The following is a 20,613-nucleotide window of genomic DNA, read 5'->3' as shown; positions in this document are numbered from 1 at the left end:
ATCGCTGGAGCCCTCTCAAAGTAGGTTGGGGCCATTCCTCCACTGCGCGCACCTTCACAGGGTCTGCTTTCACCTGGTCACTCCCAATTATCAGCCCCAGGAAGGATGTAGAGGTGACATGGAACTCACACTTCTCTGCTTTGCAGTAAAGCCTATTCTCCAGGAGACACTGAAGCACCTGACTGACATGCTCAACGTGTGCCTCCTTGTTGCGGGAGAAGACCAGGATGTCATCTAGGTAGAAGCTCACGAAGTACCTCATTTACAAGGGCTTAAAATACTGCTGGTGACTTAGTTAATCCAAAGGGCATGACAAGATACTCAAAATGTCCAAGTGGGGTCTTAAATGCAGTTCTCCACTCATCACCGGCTCTGATACGGATCAAATGATATGCATTTTGTAGATCTAGCTTGGAGAAAATAGTTGCTCCCTGAAGGGGCTCAAAAGCAGATGCAATCAACGGCAATGGATATTTGTTCTTTATAGTGATGTAATTTAATCCACGATAATCAATACAGGGGCGGAGTGATCCATCCTTCTTACAGACAAAGAAGAATCCTTGCACCCACTGGGGAGGAGGAAGGACGGATGATGCCAGCTGCCAGAGATTCCTGAATATACTTCTCCATGCTCTCTCTCTCAGGACGTGACACGTTGTATAGGCGTCTTGCCGGCACAATGATAGGGCCTGTGAGGTGGAAGTGACAAGGCACGCAGTTTGCTGAATACCTCTCTGAGATCATGGTAAACAGCAGGAACTCTCGACAGGTCAGGAGACTCGAAAATGACAGGGGAGCTGGTGCCCTCCAATGGAGAACGGGCAGAGCGCAGGCATGTAGCGAGGCAGTAGGGGGTCCAGCTTACTACCTTGCCTGCAGTCCAGTCAATATGGGGGTTGTGGAGTCGTAACCAAGGTTGGCCAAGAACGATGGGTGCAAGAGGTGAGGATATGACATGGAATTGGATGCGCTCGTGATGATTACCGGACACAATGAGGTGGACTCGCACGGTGCGATGGGATACTCGAGCGAGAAGGCTACCTGTGAGGGCGTTGGCATTCAGAGGAAAGGGTAGGGGCTCAAGGGAGATGCCTGCCTGGGAGACAACAGCTGAATCGATGAAATTCTCACCTGCCCAGGAGTCAACCAGGGCGCGCAACGGCACAGACTGAGACTGCCACTGAAGAGTGGCGGGGAATTGCATGCGATCCCGGGATTCAGGGGAAGAGACTGTTTGGCTCACCAGAACCCCCATTTGGTCCGAAATCTTTATGGCGGGGGAAATGGCTTCATCTAAGAAACCAAACTCCTGCCTCAGTGCGATCTCCCTGCCAATGGTCCGGTGGAGCCCACTCTGGAAGGCGGTGAGCAGCATTTGGTCATTCCCGCCAGACTCCACGGCCAAGGAACGAAACTCGCTGGCGAACTGTCTCACAAAACGTTGACCTTGGCAGACTCTCAACAGGTGCTGACCGGCCTGTTGTCCACGAATGGGGTGATCAAAAATCCGCTTGAGGGGAATTCTGCTCATGCAGGGCGTTGAAGTGACTGATTGGAGGCCCCTCAAGAAGGCTGGCAATGAACGCTATCTTGGCTGCCTCATGGACAAAGTGGGTTGGCTGAGCCTTAAAGGTGAGATGAACTTGGGTGAGGAACTCACAGCAGGTGTTGGGGTTGCCAGAATATTTTGCAGGAGGTGAAAGATGAGGCTCGACTGCTGGGACAACTAGTACTGAGAATGGGGCGGCGCCATCGGCTTGAAGTGGTTCTGCTGGTGAAGCCTGTCGTGGAGCAGCACAGAGGGTATCATGTTTGGTGGTAATCTTGGATACCTCTTCCACAAAGGCCTGAATGAGTTGTTGGTGATCTCCCAGATGTCGGCTTTGGTTGTTGATGACCTCCTTGACCTTTTCCAAGTCTGCTGGGTCCATTCTGGCCAGATCGGTCTGTCACGATTTAACAAGCTGGCGGACCCAAAAGCAGACAAGATAGGCAGATTCAAAGTCCAAAGGGTTTAATTTGGGCAAACGAGGGATTAGGGAAAGGCATCGTCGGCTGGAGTGGAGGTCTTTGGCAGGCAGGCAGGCTTGGAGGAGGTAGGCACACTTGGAGAGCTGTGAAACGATCTGGCAGCGTTGTGTCAGAAGACCAGGGCTTTTGGGGAGTGAAGGTGATTAGCTGATGGCAGGTAGGTGAGTCAGCTGATCAGCACCAGGTGTGCCAGACTAGGAAGCCAGGAACCCAAACTCTGCCCACACATGACCACACCCAGACAGACAAGACAGACACACAAAAGACTGCAGGGACTGTGACAATTCCACTTTTGACTGTACTTGAATGTATATTAGACCTTATTTATATTGTTCTGCACCGGAAGGCTAAATACTGACTGAATAAACTCTATCCTATCATATTTTGACTGTACTTGAATCAGAGGGTATAATGCATGTATTAAACTGGAAAATAGTCATTACTTATATAATTCATACTTACAATGCTTTTTTTGCACCGGAAGGCTAAAAACTAACTGGATGAATTCTACCCTGGTCCATTTTGACTGTACTTGAATCCGAGGGTACAATGCATATATTAAACTAGAACATAGTCATTACTTATATAATTCATACATAAAATGCTGCTTTTGCACCGGAAGACTAAAAACTGAATCCTCTCCTTTTCCATTTTGACTGTACTTGAATGTATACTGGACCGTATTTATATTATTCACATGTAAAAAAAAAATGCTACGTACACTGCTGTCTTTTTGCACCAGAAGAATAGTGATATGACAATTCTACTTGATTCCATAGCCCTATTCATATCATTCAGATGTATAATGCTATTTGCACTGCTGTTGGTGCACTTAGTGTTTTTTGCTGTTTTTGCACCGGAAGGAAAGTGAGGGGACAATTCGAGTGTACGCTATTCCATATCTTTATTTTTTACTCTCCTTGATATGTGAATGCCTAAGGGTTTATTGTTTATTGTGAGCGAACTGTGGTGCTGAATTTCTCCCAGGGATCAATACAGTACTTTCTATTCTATTCTATTTTATTCTAAACCAGGAATCTCACTGCTGATTTATGTGATTGTTAACTTCATATGCGCAGAATTGTTACTTCAGGAACATTAAAAGTCTTTAGATTCAGGATAGTTGAAAGCTCCCGGTGCATGTTGATATAAGTGCAAACACAAAACACCTTCTTGCCTCCAGATGGAGACACCACAGGGGAGCTTGGGTGGCAGTCGGAAAATTAAAAAGATCTTGGGGGGTTCTTGGATAAATTAAAAACAATGCGGGGACGCTGAGAAAGTCATGGATGACAGGAGGAGGGACAGGTGAGGCACTTGAACCGCGTGACAGCGGCCGGAAAAATGTTTAAAAGCAGCATCTTTAATTATACATGAGTGTGTACACACTACACACTGATGATGAAAAGCTTTTCAATCAATAAAATATGACGATGGTGTGCATTTGCCAGTCACAAACTCACTTAGCGGCAGAGGGATGAAGAATTATCGTGACGTGATGGAGAGTGAATAAAGAGGGACAAGGCATGGAACGGAAGGGAGGGGGAGCAACAATGTAAATAATACATGTGAAGGATAACACATTTATTATTTGTAGGTAATTCATCAGAAACTTGGCATGGACGTTGATGAGTTTGCCTCAAAGCAAAACTTGCCAAGTTTGCTAGTTAGGCATGTTTGTGAAGAATTACAAGGGTCATTGTTTGTGTATTGTTCTTATCCGTTAGGTCTACAGCAGGGGTCACCAACCTTTTTGAAACCAAGAGCTACTTCTTGGGTACTGATTAATGCCAAGGGCTACCAGTTTGATACACACTTAAATAAATTACCTATAATAAATAAATCTATACATATAAAAAAATGGGTATTTCTGTCTGTCATTCCGTCGTACTTTTTTTGTCCTTTTATGGAAGGTTTTTTGTAGAGAATAAATGATGAAAAAAACACTTAATTGAACGGTTTACAAGAGGAGAAAACAGGAAAAAAAATGAAAATCAAATTTTGAAACATAGTTTATCTTCAATTTCGACTCATTAAAATTCAAAATTCAACCGAAAAAAAGAAGAGAAAAACTAGCTAATTCGAATCTTTTTGAAAAAATTATAAAATAATTTATGGAACATCATTAGTAATTTTTCCTGATTAAAATTAATTTTAGAATTTTGATGACATGTTTTAAATAGGTTAAAATCCAATCTGCACTTTGTTAGAATATATAACAAATTGGAAGAAGCTATATTTCTAACAAAGACAAATCATTATCTTCTATATTTTCCAGAACAAAAATTTTAAAAGAAATTCAAAAGACTTTGAAATAAGATTTAAATTTGATTCGACAGATTTTGTAGATTTGCCAGAATATTTTCTTTTTTCTTTTAATCATAATATGTTTGAAGAAATATTTGACAAATATTTTTCGGCGAAAAAACAGAAGCTAAAATGAAGAATTAAATTAAAATGTATTTATTATTCTTTAAAATAAAAAATAAAAAATTTACTTGAACATTGATTTAAATTGTCAGGAAAGAAGAGGAAGGAATTTAAAAGGTAAAAAGGTATGTGTTTGAAAATCCTAAAATCCTTTTTAAGGTTGTATTTTTCCCTCTAAAATTATCTTTCTGAAAGGTATAAGAAGCAAAGTTAAAAAAAAATGAATTTATTTAAACAATGGAAGACCAAGTCTTTAAAATATTTTCTTGGATTTTCAAATTCTATTTGAGTTTTGTCTCTCTTTGAATTAAAAATGTAGAGCAAAGCAAGACCAGCTTGCTATTAAATAAATACAATTTAAAAAATAGAGGCAGCTCACTGGTAAGTGCTGCTATTCGAGCTATTTTTAGAAAAGGCCAGCGGGCTACTCATCTGGTCCTTACGGGCTACCTGGTGCCCGCGGGCACCGCGTTGGTGACCCCTTGTCTACACACATGTGCTTACAGTATTTTTCGGATTATAAGTCGCTCCGGCTGAAAATGCATAATAAAGAAGGAAAAAAACATATAAGTCGCACTGGAGTATAAGTTGCATTTTTTGGGGAAAAAATGCAACTTAACTAATGCAACTCCATTGTTTAAATAAAAATTTGGTGCCATTTTTTTTCAGCCCTTCTCAGGTTTTATAAGTTACCGCCAAAGTTGAAATTATCAATCTTCATAGGTACGGAAGAAGTAGCAGGTAGCATCTTTTTTTTCACAATACACTTCTGCAATGACCCGCCCCCGCCAAATTTGTATTGGTTGACGTATGCGTGACGATTGCTCACATACGCCTAGTCTCTTACGTGAATGAGATAAATAATATTATTTGATATTTTACAGTAATGTGTTAATAATTTCAAATACAAGTCGCTCTAGAGCAAGGGTATCAAACTCAATTTGCCTGGGGGCCACTGAATGCAGACACTGGGTGAGGCTGGGCCGCAAGAAGTGTCCGCCCTGAGATCGGTAGGTTGTGAGTTCAAACCCCGGCCGAGTCATACCAAAGAGTATAAAAATGGGGCCCATTGCCTCCCTGATTGGCACTCAGCATCAAGGGTTGGAATTGGGGGTTAAATCACCATAAATGATTCCCGGGCGCGGCACCGCTGCTGCCCACTGCTCCCCTCACCTCCCAGGGGGTGATCAAGGGGATGGGTCAAATGCAGAGGACAAATTTAACCACACCTAGTGTGTGTGTGACAATCATTGGTACTTTAACTTTAACTTAAGAAAAGATTTCTTGAAAAAAATCCAACATGCACGTTTTAATGAATTCACCTTCTTTGAACGTCTTTCCCACCCTAGCAACGTACTAGACAACCCTCCCCATATTTCCAGGAGACTCCCGAATTTATGTGCATCTCCCGACAATTTTCCCGGGGTAAGCGTCGTCCAAAACTGTGTCCTGATTTACACCCAGTCAAAAATATTATAAGAGTGCCATGTTAATGCTGCCTTTACCGCCTTCTACAACATGTCATCGCTTTCGACTTAACATCATATTAACAGCACGTCGGCCTGATTATTTACTGTATGAGACTTTGGTGGTTACACGTGAGTGACTGCAAGACATACTCGATTAACAGCCATACAGGTCACACTGAGCGTGGCCGTATAAACAAGTTTATCACTGTTACAATTATGCGCCACACAGTGAACACACACCAAACAAGAATGACAAACACATTTTGGGGAAACATCCGCACCTCGACCAAAGAAGGGGTGGTGGGGCAGAGTTGGGAGCCGGGGTTTGGTAGTAGCAGGTTATATATTGTAGCCCGGAAGAGTCAGGGCTGCATGGGATTCTGGGAATTTGTTCTGTTGTGTTTATGTTGTGTTACAGTGCGGATGTTCTCCCGAAATGTGTTTGTCATTCTTGTTTGGTGTGGGTTCACAGTGTGGCACATATTTGTAACAGTGTTAAACTTGTTTATACAGCCACCCTCAGTGTCACCTGTAAGTATGCCTTGCAGTCACTGACACGTCCATCCATCCATCCATCATCTTCCGCTTATCCGAGGTCGGGTCGCGGGGGCAGCAGCCTAAGCAGGGAAGCCCAGACTTCCCTATCTCCAGCCACTTCGTCTAGCTCTTCCCGGGGGATCCCGAGGCGTTCCCAGGCCAGCCGGGAGACATAGTCTTTCCAACGTGTCCTGGGTCTTCCCCGTGGCCTCCTACCAGCTGGACGTGCCCTAAACACATCCCTAGGGAGGCGTTCGGGTGGCATCCTGACCAGATGCCCGAACCACCTCATCTGGCTCCTCTCGATGTGGAGGAGCAGCAGCTTTACGTTGAGCTCCTCCCGGATGGCAGAGCTTCTCACCCTATCTCTAAGGGAGAGCCCCGCCACCCGGCGGAGGAAACTCATTTCGGCCGCTTGTACCCGTGATCTTATCCTTTCGGTCATGACCCAAAGCTCATGACCATAGGTGAGGATGGGAACGTAGATCGACCGGTAAATTGAGAGCTTTGCCTTCCGGCTCAGCTCCTTCTTCACCACAACGGATCGATACAACGTCCGCATTACTGAAGACGCCGCACCGATCCGCCTGTCGATCTCACGATCCACTCTTCCCCCACTCGTGAACAAGACTCCTAGGTACTTGAACTCCTCCACTTGGGGCAGGGTCTCCTCCCCAACCCGGAGATGGCACTCCACCCTTTTCCGGGCGAGAAACATGGACTCGGACTTGGAGGTGCTGATTCTCATTCCGGTCGCTTCACACTCGGCTGCGAACCGATCCAGTCCAGTCACTGACACGTGTTTGCAGAAATCTTACAGAACATGTGGCTGAGAGTGTATGCTGTATGCTTGATGAAAAGGTGGATGCTAGGACTTGTGTTCATAAAAGCCAAATACAGAAATGTCTGGAATGGTACCCTGTTAGTACAAGTTGTAGAGGGCGTCAAAAGCAGTGTCGACACGGCACCCATCGAACATTGTTGTTTGGGTGAAACCTGACAGACGTTCGCGGGAATAATTGCCTTGAAATTCCGGAGTCTCCCTGAAAATTGGGGAGGGTTGGTAATTATAGCAAATATGACAAATATGACGCTGTCAAGAGCCATTCATATAAAACTCGCGGGCCACACTAACACTAAATTTACATATCAAGTTGCGGCCCGCAAAATAACGTCTCGCGGGCCACAATTGGCCCACGGGCCGCGTGTCAGACCCCTGCTCTAGAACAGTGGTTCTCATTTGGGGGTACGTGTACCCCTGGGGGTACTTGAAGGTATACCAAGGGGTACGTGAGATTTTATTTTTTTTAATTCTAAAAATAGCAACAATTCAAAAATCCTTTATAAATATGTTTATTGAATAATGCTTCAACAAAATATGAACATAAGTTCATAAACTGTGAAAAGAAATGCAACAATGAAATATTCAGTGTTGACAGATAGATTTTTTGTGGACATGTTCCATAAATATCGATGGTAAAGATTTCTTTTGTGAAGAAATGTTTAGAATCCCGATGTCCAGATGGATCTCTATCACAATTCCCAAAGAGGACACTTTAAGTTGATGATTACTTCTATGTGTAGAAATCTTTATTTATAATTGAATCACTTGTTTATTTTTCAACAAGTTTTTAGTTATTTTTATATATTTTTTTCCAAATAGTTCAAGAAAGACCACTACAAATGAGCAATATTTTGCACTGTTATACCATTTAATAAATCAGAAACTGATGACATAGTGCTGTATTTTACTTCTTTATCTCCTTTTTTCAACCAAAAATGCTTTGCTCTGATTAGGGGGTACTTGAATTAAAAAAATCTTCACAGGGGGTACATCACTGGAAAAAGGTTGAGACCCACTGCTCTAGAGTATAAGACGCACCCCTGGCCAAACTATGAAAAAAACTGCGACTTATAATCCGAAAAATACGGTACATATATCATCACAAATGTAAGTTATTCAGGGAAGCATTGGGTAAAAGGATCCACAAGGCGCATTCCGCGGACCTCTTGTGTTTCAGCAGCATCACATATAAATTTCTTAAAAGTGCATGTATGCAGAGAATGTTTTTGAATTATTTCAAAGTGTGTTAGTGTAATGGATGCCGTCGTGTTGACCTCACTCTCTTTGAGCTTCTAGCTCCGGGCAGGATGAAGTAAGCGGCACAAGGCGGGTTACATAAATAAAAAGGATAAATCGCAAAGGAATGGGGATGGGTATCGACTAGTGTTGTCCCGATACCAATATTTTTGGTACCGGTCCCAAAATTATTTCAATACTTTTTGGTCCTTATCGGTACTTTTCTAAATAAAGGGGACCACAAAAAAATGCATTAATGGCTTTATTTTTACCAAAAATCTTATGGTACATGAAACATATGTTTTTTATTGCAAGTTTGTCCTTAAATAAAATAGTGAACATACAAGACAACTTGTCTTTTAGTAGTAATTAAGCAAACAAAGATTCCTAATTAGTCTGCTGACATATGCAGTAACATATTGTGTCATTTTCCATTCTATTATTTTGTCAAAATTATTAAGGACAGGTGGTAGAAAATGAATTATGGTGGAAGACCGGTACCGAAAATGATTCATTCGTATCACGGTACTATACTAATACCGTATACCGTACAACCCTAGTACTGACGGAATTCTGTCGGTACAAATGAGTACCATAATTCCAGATTTCAATAGCTGTTTTGCACGTGAAGTAAAAGAGGCATATTCACAGCAGACTGCCTCTAAGTATTTCTAATTTTCCATGAAGACACAGCAAGTATGCCCGATAGAAAGTGATTAAAAGTAAGGCGCCGCTTTTCAAAATGCAGTAGCTTCATGCTAAGTTGCACTGTATCTAACTGATTAGCATTAGCCATTTCACAAGGCGATTTCAACACCTCCAAATTTGTTCATGAAAACTACAACTAAGATGCACGTTACAATCATGTGTGTGTGTAATAAGTACAAAACTGACAGTATAAATCTAGGGTGTATACATTTCTGCCAATGAATCAAAGCAGGTGGGGGGCATTTTGATGTGTTACATTTTCAAAACAAATACAATATTTATATATATATTTTTTTAAACCTCCCCTCAAGTTTGGTCCCTTGGAGCCGGAAGGATCTCAGTCATAATATTGTTAAAAATAAGTTGTTGTTTTTTTTTTTTTGCTTAAATCTCTACTGTAGATGAACTTCAGATCTGTCAATATAAACATTTTTTTTTGTTTTTGTCTTTGTTTTATGCTCTTTTGTTTAAGAAAACCCAGTTTTTTTAAATGGCGAAAACAAACAAAATATGCAACATTTTCCCCAAAAAAATTCAAAGTGGAATATTTGATGTGAAGCAATTGTAGCCATCCATCCATCCATCATCTTCCGCTTATCAGAGGTCGGGTCGCGGGGGCAGCAGCCTAAGCAGGGAAGCCCAGACTTCCCTCTCCCCAGCCACTTTGTCCAGCTCCTCCCGGGAGATCGTTAGGCGTTCCCAGGCCAGCTGGGAGACATAGTCTTCCCAACGTGTCATGGGTCTTCCCCGTGGCCTCCTACCGGTTGGACGTGTCCTAGCCTTGAGTAGTTATATAATTCATAACAACATTGATTTTGATTGATTATTATTTTTTTGAGCAATGACAGTTTTAAATAAAAAAACAGCCTGTATGGTAGCTTTGTGCTATTAGTCAGCATTGCAACTTTTTTTCTGAATACATTTCACGTTTGCTCCTTAATTCCACTTGTTTTATGTTTTTGTTTTTTTTGTAATAGTATTTTTAGAATGTACCACGATTCGTTAAAATCAACTGCAGGCAAAAAATGGCCCCCGTCCTGCACTCTGGACACCTCTGGTATAAACACAGGACTCAACAAAAAACAAGACAGGCACATTCAACTTCAAGACTACTTCCTGACTTCGACAACACACCTGGCAAACAACTAGACAGCAGAATTACCACTATCACTGTCAAATAAATAAAATTAGATTTGACAATAATTTAATCATTTATTAGTACAATGCCCAAAACCAGTCAAGTTGGCACGTTGTGTAAATCATAAACAAAAACAGGATACAATGATTAGCTAATTATTTGTTATTTTTTGCAAATATTAGCTCATTTGGAATTTAACGCCTGTAGCATGTTTCAAAAAAGCTGGCACAAGTGGCAGAAAAGAATGAGAAAGTTGAGGAATGCTCATCAAACACTTATTTGGAACATCTCACAGGTGAACAGGCTAAATGGGAACAGGTGGGTGCCATAATTGGGTATAAAAGCAGCTTCCATGAAATGCTCAGTCATTCACAAACAGGGATGGAGCGAGGGTCACCACTTTGTGCACAAATGCGTTTAAGAACAACATTTCTCAACAAGCTATTGCACGGAATTTTGGGATTTCACCATCTACTTGTCCGTAATATCATCAAAAGGTTCAGAGAATCTGGAGAAATCACTGCACGTAAGCGGCTAAGCCCGTGACCTTCAATCCCTCAAACACTGGGGATGTTGTGTCCTCCGGAACAAAGAGGAAAAGAACCATTTGGATTGTTATAGACGCAAAGTTGAAAAGCCAGCATCTGTGATGGTATGGAGGTCTATTAGTGACCTTCAATCCCTCAAAAACTGGAGACGTTGTGTCCTCCGGAACAAAGAGAAAAAGAACCATTCGGATCGTTACAGGCGCAAAGTTGAAAAGCCAGCATCTGTGATGGTATGGAGGTCTATTAGTACCCGAGGCATTGGTAACTTACACATCTGTGAAGGCACTTTTAATGCTGAAAGGTACATACAGGTTTTGGAGCAACACATGTTTCCAGCCAAGCAACGTTATCATGGACGCCGCTGCTTATTTCAGCAAGACAATGCCAAGCCACGTGTTACAACAGCGTGGTTTCGTAGTAAAAGAGTGCGGGTACTAGACTGGCCTGCCTGTAGTCCAGACCTGTCTCCCATTGATAATGTGTGACAGGTAAAATACCACAAAGGAGACCCTGGACTGTTGAACAAATTAAGCTGTACATCAAGCAAGAATGGTGAAAAAATTCCACCTAAAACGCTTCAAAAATTGGTCTCCTCAGTTCCCAAACGTTTACTGAGTGTTGTTTTAAAGAAAAGGCCATGTAACGCAATGGTAAAAATGCCCCTGTGCCAACTTTTTTGCAATGTGTTGCTGCCATTAAATTCTAAGTCAATAGTTATTTGCCAAAAAAAAAAATATGTTTCTCATTGTCAACATTAAATATCTTGTCTTTGCAGTCTATTCAATTGAATAAATGTTGAAAAGGATTTGCAAATCATTGTATTCTGTTTTTATTTACGGATTACACAACATGCCAACTTCACTGGTTTTGGGTTTTGTACATCAACACACGCAAAAGTACCAATACCGATTCCTAGGTACCGGGAATTGGTACCATATGGGTTTGAATGTAGAAAGTACCCGTCCTTACAAAGGACAGAATATGTTATACCACATTGACTCAGGAAGAAAAGGGGTCGGGTCAAATAACTTAACATTCATCTCAAACAGAGTCAACAGCATCTGGCTCACAAGAATAAAAACAACACATCCATAAATGAAACAGCAAAACCAAATAATTTTATCTTTAAGTGTCTTCTGCAGACACGTTAGCCAACCTTAAGGTCAAGCGAACAGCTGGCCCAAATCTGGTACACCTCAGACAGCTTCTACCCACCCAGCGGGGCGGGGGGTGGGATTGTACAGTCACTACGCATCAAATCATGGGCAGAGTGACAAAGTGACTCCCAGCATGTGCCGCATGTCCAAACACTCCACCAGGAGGAGGGAGTGTCAGTGGGAACAAGATTAACGTACCACCCAAGATGCAAGGCACATGCTACCATTTTTGCCAACCTTGAGACCTCCGATTTCGGGAGGTGGGATGAGGAGCTTTGGTTGATATCAGTACTTCAGTCATCAACAATTGCATCAACAGAGAAATGGACATTGAAACAGTGTAGGTCTGACTCAGTAGGATAAGTATAGCCAGCAGAGAACATAGTGAGTTCAGATAGCATAAGAACAAGTAGAAATACATTCGATTATTTACATTAGGTTATTTACAATCCGGGGAGATGGGATGTGAATGTAGGAGGATTAGTAAAGGGTTGAAGTTGCCTGGAGGTGTTGTGGTGCATGTACAGTAGATGGCAGTATTGTCCTGTTTAAGAGTGTCATATGCTGTTTACGGCAGACGAACTGCCTTGCGGTAGATTGGTAGACGTAAACGTGACTGCTGTTGTTGTGTGTTGTTACTGCGCTAGAGGGGATGTTAATGAAACTGCCTTACAATAAACCCACATAAGAAACCAAGAACTCGCCCTCGATCATTCTACAGTTATAACGTCATTGGGCAGACACGCTCTCGGACACGTCACTCAGGTCCTCGTGGAGCTGGAGGGGGTGTGGCCTCCAGCTCCGCCTGAATTTCGAGAGAAAATTTGTCCCGGGAGGTTTTCGGGAGAGGCGCTGAATTTCGGGAGTCTCCCGGAAAATCCGAGAGGGTTGGCAAGTATGCATGCTACATTAGAAAAATTACAGTAGGTGGCGCAGTGCCAGTACCAAGAAATGGACTTTCGCTTTGGACCTTCAAATGCTGCCACAAACAGACCTGAGAGTTGACAACACTTACCTGGGAGCATCGAAGCTATCGTAGGACCCCACAGTGTAATGGCGGAACAAACGCTTGGCCCGCTCGCCACGGCTCTCTGGAACAAACACACGGCGTCGCACGGTTCATGTGTCAGCAACTACGCAGCCCCCGCAAAACATCCAACCTGATCGGCTGTCCTGACTTCGAAGCAGCACTTCCTCCACACAGTCTGAGGGGAACCAGCCGGTGCGGCCGCGGACTGTCCCCTCCCAGTAGCCGCCTTCGCCAACGCTCAACACTACAAGAGAGGGTGAAGGTAGAAGGAAGCAAGAGGAGGTCATCATGTCAACAATTACCTCAAAAACCAACAAAAACATACAAACACACGCATACGCGCTACAACAGGGGTGTCCAAAGTGCGGCCCGGGAGCCATTTTTTTATTCATTGTAAGAACAATTTCTTTATTAAAGAAATAAATTATTATACAAAGAGGTACCTAGATGTTTATACACCCCACTGCTCATATGACCCTGTTTCAGAATTATGAGCATTAATATTTCAACACAAAAGGCGCTTTGTTTTGCTTTTTTTTTGTATTCCTGCTGTTAAAGCAGGGCAATATGGACGAAAAAGTATATTGTGATATATTCCTACTTAAACTCGATATTCAATATATATCTCTATATATTTTTCAGTGAAAGTATACATTTTTGAGCGATATATTCAGTGAAATTGAGGTGAATGAAAACTTTACTGTAACCCAGGGGTCTCAAACTCAAATACAGAGTGGGCCAAAATTTTAAACGGAACAAAGCCGCGGGCCAAGGTTGAACAAATTAACCTTTTAATAGGGACCCCAAAAAGTTTTGCATTAAATATTGAACTAGCAAGGCTTATATAACTTTAGTGACATGCAAAATCCAGTTTCAAATAATAATAATAATAGTTTAAAAAAATATCAATGGTATATCAAATAAAATGTAAATACAAATTTTATGCCTTTTTTTTCCTCTTTGCAATCTTCTGAGGTAAATATCAAATTTTTTCCACAGGCTAATAATACATTTGAAAATAAAATAACAATCATGAATGAACCAAACATTCAAGCCTTGAAGTAGCAAGAGAAAATGCATGAATAAAACGTTAATTATTGGTCAGTTTGCTGAAAGTTTCCCGGAACAGTTAGTGCTGCAAGGGGTTCTGGGTATTTGTACTGTTGTGTTACGGTGCGGATGTTCACCCGAAATGTGTTTGTCATTCTTGTTTGGTGTGGGCTCACAGTGTGGCGCATATTTGCAACAGTGCTAAAGTTGTTTATACGGCCACCCTCAGTGTGACCTGTATGGCTGTTGACCAAGTATGCATTGCATTCACTTGTGCATGTGTGTTTGTGTAAAAGCCACAAATATTATGTGACACGCTGTTAGTATGGAGGAAAAGCGGACGTGACGACAGGTTGTAAAGAACGCTAAAATCAGTGCCTTAAATGCACGCCCTCAATATAGTTGTCCAGGTGGAAATAGGTAGAAATTCGGGAGAATGGTTGCCCCGGAACATTTTCGGGAGGGGCACTGAACTTCGGTAGTCTACCGGGAAAATTAGGAGGGTTGGCAAGTATGAGTATTAGCAGTGAATGCGGTGTTACAGCGGCACCGACGCTGTATAACACTGGTGGGCCAGCTCTAATGCTAAATTGATATTGCCTCAAGGGCCGAATTAAATTACACGGCGGGCCAGATTTGGCCCCCGGGCCAGAGTTTGACACCCATGCTGTAACCAGTCAGTGGCACTTTTATTATTGACAGTACACCTACTTTGAGACAAGAGCTATAGTGATTCATGCTTGGTTATGGTTTAAAGTCATATCCAACAATTGCGACAACAACTTTTTACTGTCAACTGAGTTTTGTATTTTAATGATTTCTGCTGGTGGGTATGCCTCCGGATTTTTTCAAAGCAAAAAATGTGCCTCGGCTTAAAAAAAGGCTGAAAAACACTGCTATAGAGGGCGCTCGCGGTTAAGAAACCCTGCTGTTGACCACAAGGAATTGTTTTAAATTTACAAAAACAAAATCCTAACATGACGTTTGTAATTCCTCTATTGAAAAAGTGTGGTCCGCCCTCTTCAAAAGCAAGAGACGGAGAAAACAAACACACGGACATGGCAATTTATCGATGCTGGCAAAGCAATCGAGTTCATTTTATTTATCGTTCTATTAATTGATTTATTGCCTATTGGCCCCGGATCGAGTGTCACCCTCGCCCTCCTTCAATCTTTCAGTGTGAGGCCCGCGCTGAGAACAGTTTGGACAGCCCTGTTCTACACCAAAGACAACGACAACACCAGCAGACGTCAGACACACATGCAAAGCTACACACACACACACATACTCACCGAGACATACATACCTGGCGACACCTTAGACTCACTCACAAACACACACATATTCATACCTGCAGACATTGAATACAAACACACACAGTGACCTTACACTCGTGTTAGAACAAGAGCACGCTACAACGTGAAGACGCATCCGGACGTGGACACTTTATTACCGTTACCACCTCTTCCTGGTCACGATCGTGTTTTCGGCTCCCAGTTTTACTCGACACTATAGTGTAACTGGGACGGCGGAGCAGCTCTGCCGTGCACAACTTACTTCATCAGTTTTCTAAATGGTGCCATAAAAGTTCTAATTAAATCCTGGCGCGGAAACGTTCCCCCGAGCTCAGCGGCGTCCGCGTCGTGAGAAGCAATTTGTCGCAGAGTGTCGTATCGACATCTTTAGGAGTTTATAGACGCATTGCTGAGCTCATGGCGCTTCATTCATCACTCGCGCCTCCCAACGCACTCACCTTTGACCCGGTCCCCCTTGCTGAAGCCGATTTCTCGCTCTCCCTGGGCCGAGTGCGATCTGGTGGCCACGAAGACGCGTCCGGGCACAGCGCTGTAGAGGCGTCGCCGCTGGCCTGCTGTTTGAGTGGCGGTGCTGGCCGGAGCGGGCCTGAGCGGACCATTTAAGACGCATATAAGTCAAAACTTCTTGGTGACCCAGTTACTGTAACCATGTCAAAAAATGTTGCCATTATAATGAGGGATGTTCTGATCAAGTTTGTATGCTGCCGATTCGGATACCAATCATCTGATGACCTGTATTAACTGTATATACTTTAATTTACTTACGGTGAGTGGTATTGACAGTGGAATAATAGCAGCACAATATTTAAAGGCCTACTGAAACCCACAACTACCGACCACGCAGTCTGATAGTTTATATATCAATGATGAAATATAAACATTGCAACACATGCCAATACGGCCGTTTTTAGTTTACTAAATTGCAATTTAAAATTTCCCGCGAAGTGTCCTGTTGAAAACGTCGCGGAATGCTGACGTGTACGCGTGACGTCACGGACTGTTAGGAAATATTAGCGCTGCGCACACACACAGCTAAAAGTCGTCTGCTTTAACCGCATAATTATACAGTATTTTGGACATCTGTGTTGCTGAATCTTTTGCAGTTTGTTCAATTAATAATGGAGAAGTCAAAGTAGAAAGATGGAGTTGGGAAGCTTTAGCCTTTAGCCACACAAACATACGGTGTTTCCTTGTTTAAAATTCCCGGAGGTGAAACTTTACTATGCATCAGAGCGGCCAAGCGAACATGGATCCCGACCAAATGTCAACCAGAAGTATTCGGTGAGAAAATTGTGGTAAAAAGTCACCACTTACCGGAGATCAGCTGAGCTTGTGCCGTCCGTACAGCTGCCATTGACTTCCATCAGACACTGGCGTCAACACACCCGTGGATACACCCTTCCGACTATCAGGTACTATTAAACTCACTAAAACACTAGCAACACAATAGAAAGATAAGTGATTTCCCAGAATTATCCTGGTAAATGTATCTTAAAACATCTGAATCCGTCCCAATGCAACCGCGTTTTTTTTTTCAACTTGATTTTTTTTTTTTTTCCTAGTCCGTCGCTTTCAATATCCTCAAACACGAATCTTTCATCCTTGCTCAAATTAATGGGGAAATTGTCGTTTTCTCGGTCCGAATAGCTCTTGCTGCTGGAGGCTCACATTATAAACAATGTGAGGATATGAGGAGCCCTACAACCCGTGACGTCATCGTCTGCTACTTCAGGTAAAGGCAAGGCTTTTTTATTATCTATTAAATCCTTTCAGCAAAAATATGGCAATATCGCGAAATGATCAAGTATGACACATAGAATGGACCTGCTATCCCCGTTTAAATAAGAATATCTCATTTCAGTAGGCCTTTAAACTAATTCCTTATTCTTTTATTTCACAAAATTGGCTGATCAAAACAAATTTAATAATACACAATAACTAAGGGTGAACAAAAAAAAACAATTCACATCCAGATGTCGATACTTATTTAAAATCGAATATATTTCAAAAGTGTTTTTTTCTGGTAACAATAGATTTTCCAAAATGCATTTTTAGGGCATCTCTGTGCAACCTGGAGAAGCTTTTCTATTCTGTAACCTGCTTCAGAAAAAGTTAGCTACAAACGACCTCTGTCTGTCAGCCGAGGGACCAAAAATAAATGAAGTATCAGCCAGAGGGGATCGTTTTTGTGATCGGCATTTAAAGGCACTAATAGGCAATAGCAGATCATGTACTTTTCAAAACAAAGTTGGCCTAAACTGATCGATCAGCGCATCCCTACTTATAAATGTAAAGGTCACAGGTTACACACTGTCGTAGAGGCTTATTTCTTCAACAGGTAATTTTATCAAAAATCTTTGTCCTCTCACCCTTGTTTCCGACTTTGTCGGCTCCGGTCCTCCTTGTCCCCGATCCTGCCTCGGGACGGGGAGCGCGTCCTGGCCCCTCTGGGACTGCTGGAGCTGCGTATAGTTCCTGTGTGCTTGAATCCCTGATAGGCACGATGACAATAAAAAGCACATTTAGTCATTCCGTCTATGTTTAGCGACAAGAAACATTGTACAATAGAACTTCGATTTACAAACCCCTCAATTTGCGAACTTTTCAAATTAGGAGCCAAATAAGCCTCTGTGAGCGAAGAATGTCTCTGTGCATGAAGTCTTCGATCATTCACTAAATTTGTGCCGCAGGACGCTGCATTTTAGAAACGGCGGAGCCCTCCACTTCTGTTTTGAAAGTTTGCATGTTTGTGTAATTGTTACTTTAAATTCTACAGTTAGGAGATAATTCCTGATATGGGATTATTGTTATTATTATTATTATTTATTTCTATTCAGTAGATAAATAGATAGATAGATAGATAGATAGATAGATAGATAGATAGATAGATAGATAGATGGATAGATAGATAGATAGTACTTTATTGATTCCTTCAGGAGAGTTCCTTCAGGAAAATTAAAATTCCAGCAGCAGTGTAAAGAGTTGAGATCAATTTAAAGAAAAAAGTAAAAAGTAAATAATGGGGGTTTAAAAGGAAACAAAATAGAGAAATATTACAAAACGGATAAAAACAATGAGAATAACAATATAACAGTAAAATAAGAATATAACAAGACAAAGTAGGCAGTAGTGACCATGTTATGAAAACGCATTGCACTGTTAATGTTTTGCATTCCCTGTCATCCTAGTACCCCCCGTCCCCCGCCCCAGAGAGGAGTTGTACAGTCTAATGGCGTGTGGGACAAAGGAGTTCTTGAGTCTATTAGTCCTGCACTTGGGATGAAGCAGTCTAGCACTGAACAGGCTCCTCTGGCTACTGATAACGCTATGCAGAGGGTGACTGCTCACTAGTTTGTCCACAGTCCTCTTCTCTGCCACCGTCACCAGTGAGTCCAGTTTCATTCCGATTGTAGAACCGGCCCGCCTGATCAGTTTCTCAAGTCTGGAGCTGTCCTTCTTAGATGTACTGCCCCCCCCCAGCACACTACCATGTAGAACAGAACACTGGCAACCACAGACTGGTAGTACATCCACAGGAGGTTTCTACAAATGTTGAAGGAGTGCAGTCTCCTGAGGAAGTACAGCCTGCTCTGTCCTTTCTTGTACCGGTGGTCCGTGTTAACAGTCCAGTCCAGCTTATTGTCCACCCAAACCCCGAGGTACTTGAATGAGTCCACGGTCTGTACCTCAACTCCCTCGATCACAATAGGTTGTGACCGTGGACTCGACCTCCCAAAGTCAATGACCAGCTCCTTGGTCTTTGACGGATTTAGCTGCGGATGGGAAAGCTAAAATGTGTATATTTAAGTTGTTTAACCGTTGCTATGGCTTCGGTTGCTACGGTTATGGGCAGTTTCATTTCCGCCAGCTGGTAGACAAAACTGTTTAAAAGAGCTCCGGCACTAATAGGCAGTGCAGCGTCGGTAGTACTACATGGAAGACAGTTCACCACGATTGCAGATCGGAGAAAGAACCACAGTAAGAGTATTATTTCATAGTGTTATAAGTGACAGTGTATCAGTTGCATTAGTTTAAGTTTAGGACGCTTCACGTTGCCAGTATACGTAAAGTGCATGCTAACCGCTAGGAAGCTAACCGCAGCTCGCAATTGTGTTTGTGTGCTGCACCGTGACTTCACCAGCGGCAGGTTTAGTCAAGTTTGCCTTCAGTTTGTTATATAGACCAGTGGTCCCCAACCACTGATCCGCAGAATAATTTTTCATTCATTTTTATTTAAAAAATTGTTTTTTATTTTTTATTTTTTATTAAATCAACATAAAAAACACAATATACACTTACAATTAGCGCACCAACCACAAAAACCTTCCTTTTTTATGACAAAAACGTCCCTTTTTCATGACAGAGAAAAAACAAACAAACAAAAAAAAAGGATTCTACCCCCCCGGGCCGCGGGACAAATTACTAAGCGTTGACCGGTCTGCGAATACAAAAAGGTTGGGGACCACTGATATAGACCCTCTCCCCTGTGACTGTATAGTTTGGAGAGCGAGTGTGGGACAGTATAGTGAGTTTAGTTATTTGCTATTGTTGCTAAGTTGCTGCGAGGGACGTGGACCACGTGAGGTTGGCGTGTCCATTGCACGCGCTCACGGACTAGTCGACAAAGAGGTGACCCAGGACGAGGCTGGTTCTCTCCCCCTCATTTCTAGTCCACAACGGGAGGTGTCACCCCCTTTGTATCCAGCAGTTTCAACTCACCCACCCCTAAGTGCACCACCGAATCAGCAGGACTGCAACGGACAATCTTCTGGCCCAGCCAAGGGGCCCAGGTTGGACTGTGTGTGTGTGTGTTGTGTGATTGGTTTAGTGTGGGTTGTTCTGTTGGGGAGGTAAGGTGTGAGTGGGGAAAAGTGTATGTCTTTTTTCTTTTTTTCTTCTTTGTCATGAAAAAGGGATGTTTTTGTCATGAAAAAGGGAGGTTTTTGTGGTTGGTGCACTAATTGTAAGTGTATATTGTGTTTTTTATGTTGATTTAATAGAAATAAATAAAAAAAATTATGTTGATTTAATAAATTGTTGTTTTTTTTTAAATAAAAAATTATTTTGCGGCCCGGTACCAATCGGCCCGGTGGTTGGGGGCCACTGCTGTAAAGAACCC

General features: G+C 42.4%; 1 protein-coding gene across 1 annotated transcript in view; it reads right to left on the bottom strand.

The window, feature by feature from the left end:
• shank1 (SH3 and multiple ankyrin repeat domains 1) overlaps positions 1-20,613 on the bottom strand; it is a 201,159-nt gene that overhangs the window by 71,654 nt on the left and 108,892 nt on the right. Inside the window, 4 exon segments of the mRNA XM_061905601.1 lie at positions 13,114-13,189; positions 13,259-13,372; positions 15,932-16,080; positions 17,864-17,985. Coding sequence (XP_061761585.1) covers positions 13,114-13,189; positions 13,259-13,372; positions 15,932-16,080; positions 17,864-17,985 — 461 coding nt within the window.

Source organism: Nerophis ophidion, linkage group LG07 (genome assembly GCF_033978795.1).
Source record: "Nerophis ophidion isolate RoL-2023_Sa linkage group LG07, RoL_Noph_v1.0, whole genome shotgun sequence".
Lineage (NCBI taxonomy): Eukaryota > Metazoa > Chordata > Actinopteri > Syngnathiformes > Syngnathidae > Nerophis > Nerophis ophidion.
The sequence above is the reverse complement of the archived record's forward strand: the minus strand, read 5'-3'. Positions and strand labels throughout refer to the sequence as shown.